Consider the following 3,854-nt stretch of genomic DNA (forward strand, 5'->3'; position numbering starts at 1 on the left):
GAAGACGAACACTTGAGCACCCAAGATGCTTATGTTTGTTAGTACATGTAAATGTTTAATTCTACATGGACAGGCAAAATATTAAATTGGTAAAGGATACCAAATTAGCTTTTTAAATAACTTTCTTAAAGTTCCTAAGAAAGAATTTATCTCTCTGGTTTTAAAACAGCCCTCGTTCTTGTTGTACATTGTGAATCAGCAAGTATAGTCAGTATTCTTCAGCAAAATGCTGATGTGTTTTCCCAAGATATATCTAGATGGGCTGCAGAAGATTATGCCATTTTTAGTCCTTTTAGTAGGCAAGTTTTTACATTAGAAAGCTAGTTTACACTAAATTGAGGTTTAAAATAATTATGGTTCTTGCATCCTATACACCAGGTGAGATTTTATAGTTTAATTCAGGTTGTTTTGGAGTGACAGTGAGTTAGTCCACTTTATCAACCAGAAATCAGGCAAAAGGCTAGACTGGTTAGAAATATCAATGGGTGCAGAATTCTTTATCTGAGGACTTTTGAGATCTTTATCTTAGAGATCCCAACATTGTCCCTTTTACTCCAAGTATAGCCACATGCACAGGATAAAAATAATGCCACATCTCTCATTTCTCTAATTAATTATTTGGGTGTTGAAATGTTCAGTTTAGCAGAAAATCTCGTACTATCTTTTGAGGGCTATCTCCTATTCCCTCCTCCTTTAATTTTTCAAGAACCTAAGGGGTTTCTAAGTCCAAGAAGGATAAAATGACACTCTTTTACCAGTCAGAAGGAAGGGAAGAAAAGGACATTCTAATCATTCTGCTGTTTCCATTGATTCTTTTCCTGAATTATTGCCATTAAAAGGGGTTCTGCTGTCTGTTAATGCTTGACTTTTCCCACCAGGATTCGCTTACTAATTCAGAGCCCTCAGTTTTCATGGTGATTCATACATAGACTTCATAGCTATAACTTTTTTAGTTCACATACATATATGCTCAGCCATTGTTCCCAAAGCATCAGCATCCTGCTCTGACAGCTGGGCATCCTAGCTTTAGCCACACACATAGTGAGAAAATTGACCAACCTTCCCCCACACTCAAAACCTTATGTGGAGCCCACATCTTAGCCTAGACTTAGCTGAGGCCTTCATGGTAAGTTATCCTTTGAGGCCCTTGTTTGTCTTTTCTCTATTAAATGTTAGTTGAGATTGTTCTAAACTGTCAAAGAGGTTAAATAATGTTGCAGAAAGAGAACAGTGTTTTCTTACTCCATTGTTACCAGATCTGTACTCTGAGGTTCCTTTATATGCTGGTTAGCGTATTTTCTTAGGGAGTGGAAGGTTCTATATTATCCTTCCTCAGAGCAGTGGTGCCAATTTTTCTGTTTTCTTTTTTTTTTTTTTTTTCAATTTGTGGTTTTATCTTCAAGTGATCTGATTTCCATAATAATGAAAATCTCCCAAGTTACTTGCATTTCTTTCTTTCTTTCTTTTTTTTTTTTTGTGAGATGGAGTCTTGCTCTGTTGCCCTGGCTGGAGTGCAATGGTGTGATCTTGGCTCACTGCAACCTCTGCCTCCCGGGTTCAAGCAATTCTCTCACCTCAGCTTCCCAAGTAGCTGGGATTACAGGCGTGTGCCACCACACCTGGGTAATTTTTGTATTTTTAGTAGAGACGAGGTTTCACCACGTTTGCCAGGCTGGTCTCGAACTCCTGACCTCAGGTGATCCACCTGCCTCAGCCTTCCAAAGTGCTGGGATTACAGGCATGAGCCACCGTGCTGGGCCTAATTACTTGCAATTCTACCTCAAGTTTTAAAAATATTTTCATATTCTACCTCACAGGAAGCCATTCAATAGAATTATCTGAATCTCAAGTATGTTTATTGGGTTTATCAGAGCTAAGTCTCATCCATGACTCATGAGTATTCACGTGTAAAGCAGGGTTTTGTGCTTGCTTCAGCAGCACACATAGTAACACTGGAATAATACAGAGAAAGTTAGCATTGCTCCTGCATAAGGCTGACACACAAATTCATGAAGTGGTTCATATTTTGTGCAGTCCCTGGAAGGTCATTTCACAATTTTCTGACTAGCTCCAAGGAAACAGCATGAGTCAAAGCAAAATGGTTGGCACTTAATATTGAAATTGTGATTTTCACTACAAAAATATTCACATACAGTGATCTATGGAATGAGAATGGAGCTGAGTAAAACACGGAATACTGTGTGCAAATATATTGTTAGTATGTATCTCAGAAATGAGAAAATGTCAACTTGCATCTACTTCATGGAACTTACAAAAAGAGTTTTATCTTTTATGTCAATTGGAGGTGAACATGGAGATTAAGCATCATTCTAACAAAGATCTACTGGTTCAGAGTTTGAGTCTGTGAAGAAGGGATAGTAGTCTAAGGCAGGTCTTGATATCTATTAGTTTTTTGCCTTTGGTATGACTGATGAGCTCAGTAACAGTAGACAATTATGCTATCTAATTTAGTGAGATAATAGGTTTATAAATGTAGTTACAAACCATGAAATATACGAGATGCCCTAAATTATAAGCCACAAAGAGTAGAACACCTAATAAACAAAATTAGGACTCAATAACATTTTGCAAATACCACAACGTTTCAGTATTAGAACCTACAAAAAATACACATTGGATTTTATTTGCAGTTCTAAGATAGTTTCACCAATAATAAAGTTCAAGAACAAATTATTTCATTGGTTCACTATTTTTCTGAGCATTCAAAATATGTTATCTCACTAAATTTTTATAACAACCTAGTAAAATAAGACAGCAAAATTCTCGCTTTTTAGAAGAACACATTGAACCTAACAAAAGCAACTTATCCAAGAACTAGTAGCTTTTGGTTATGGAGCTAGGGCTTATTCTGAGTTAAGACACTTTCCATTATGTCAGGCTAATGCAAGTTAATTCACTGAACTATACTGCCTTCAGTTCATGAGTACTTCATGTTATTTTTTTTCTTCTTTAATTAGAAGCTTAAAGAGAAGTTTGTAGAGCTTACAAATTAGAAGTGTATGGGATAATTAAAATTCTAAAATTAACACTGATATCATTTGAAATACTCTAAGAATTTAATATTTTTGGTAATTATTTTTATATCAGTTTTTAAATAGTAATTTTACTTATTATGTTTTTAGATATAGCATTCACCAACTAATGTCTGAATACAAAGAAAACGAGACACCTAGAAATCCTCAAAATAGCAATCCAGGTAAGACTTCTGGTAGTAAATTACTCTTGGTGGTCTTACCATAGATTAACAAATAAGAGTTAGGAAGTTTTAATCACCAAAGAGTAGTTTAAAAGCTTACTATGTAAATTGCATATATACATATACCCACACATATATATATACACACACACACATATACACATATATGTGTGTGTTTTAAATTTCTTCTTAGTAGGTTAGATTTCAGAATTATTTAAAAAGTTATGTGTAGATAATTCATAATCTCAAACAGTATTATCTGAAAGGAATCGTTTCTTTAATCGTAGTCCCTAAAATCTTATATGATATTTTTTGTATAAATAAGAAAAAGGATTTTTAAGTTAGTATGTGGTATGTTTTATTTATAGTCTCATTATAGCAAACTGGATGTGTTATGAAATTGGAGCTTCTATTTAATTTTTAAAATAAATGGTTTTCATTGCTGGGCATGGTGTGGCCCATGCCTGTAATCCTAGCACTTTGGGAGGCCGAGGCGGGCTGATCTCCTGAGGTCGAGAGTTCAAGACCAGCCTGACCAACATGGAGAAACCCTGTCTCTGCTAACAATACAAAGTTAGCCACGCATGGTGGCGCATGTCTGTAATCCCAGCTACGCGGGAGGCTAAGGCAGGAGAAT

At 35.6% G+C, this 3,854-nt stretch overlaps 1 protein-coding gene across 1 annotated transcript in view; it reads left to right on the forward strand.

Annotated features, from left to right (window-relative positions):
• LOC105555501 (putative ankyrin repeat domain-containing protein 26-like protein) overlaps nucleotides 1-3,854 on the forward strand; it is a 55,015-nt gene that overhangs the window by 18,558 nt on the left and 32,603 nt on the right. Inside the window, exon 5 of the mRNA XM_012002469.1 lies at nucleotides 3,150-3,217. Within this exon, the coding sequence (XP_011857859.1) occupies nucleotides 3,150-3,217 (68 nt within the window). The remainder of the gene's footprint in view (nucleotides 1-3,149; nucleotides 3,218-3,854) is intronic.

This window comes from Mandrillus leucophaeus, unplaced genomic scaffold, assembly GCF_000951045.1.
Source record: "Mandrillus leucophaeus isolate KB7577 unplaced genomic scaffold, Mleu.le_1.0 Scaffold689, whole genome shotgun sequence".
NCBI lineage: Eukaryota > Metazoa > Chordata > Mammalia > Primates > Cercopithecidae > Mandrillus > Mandrillus leucophaeus.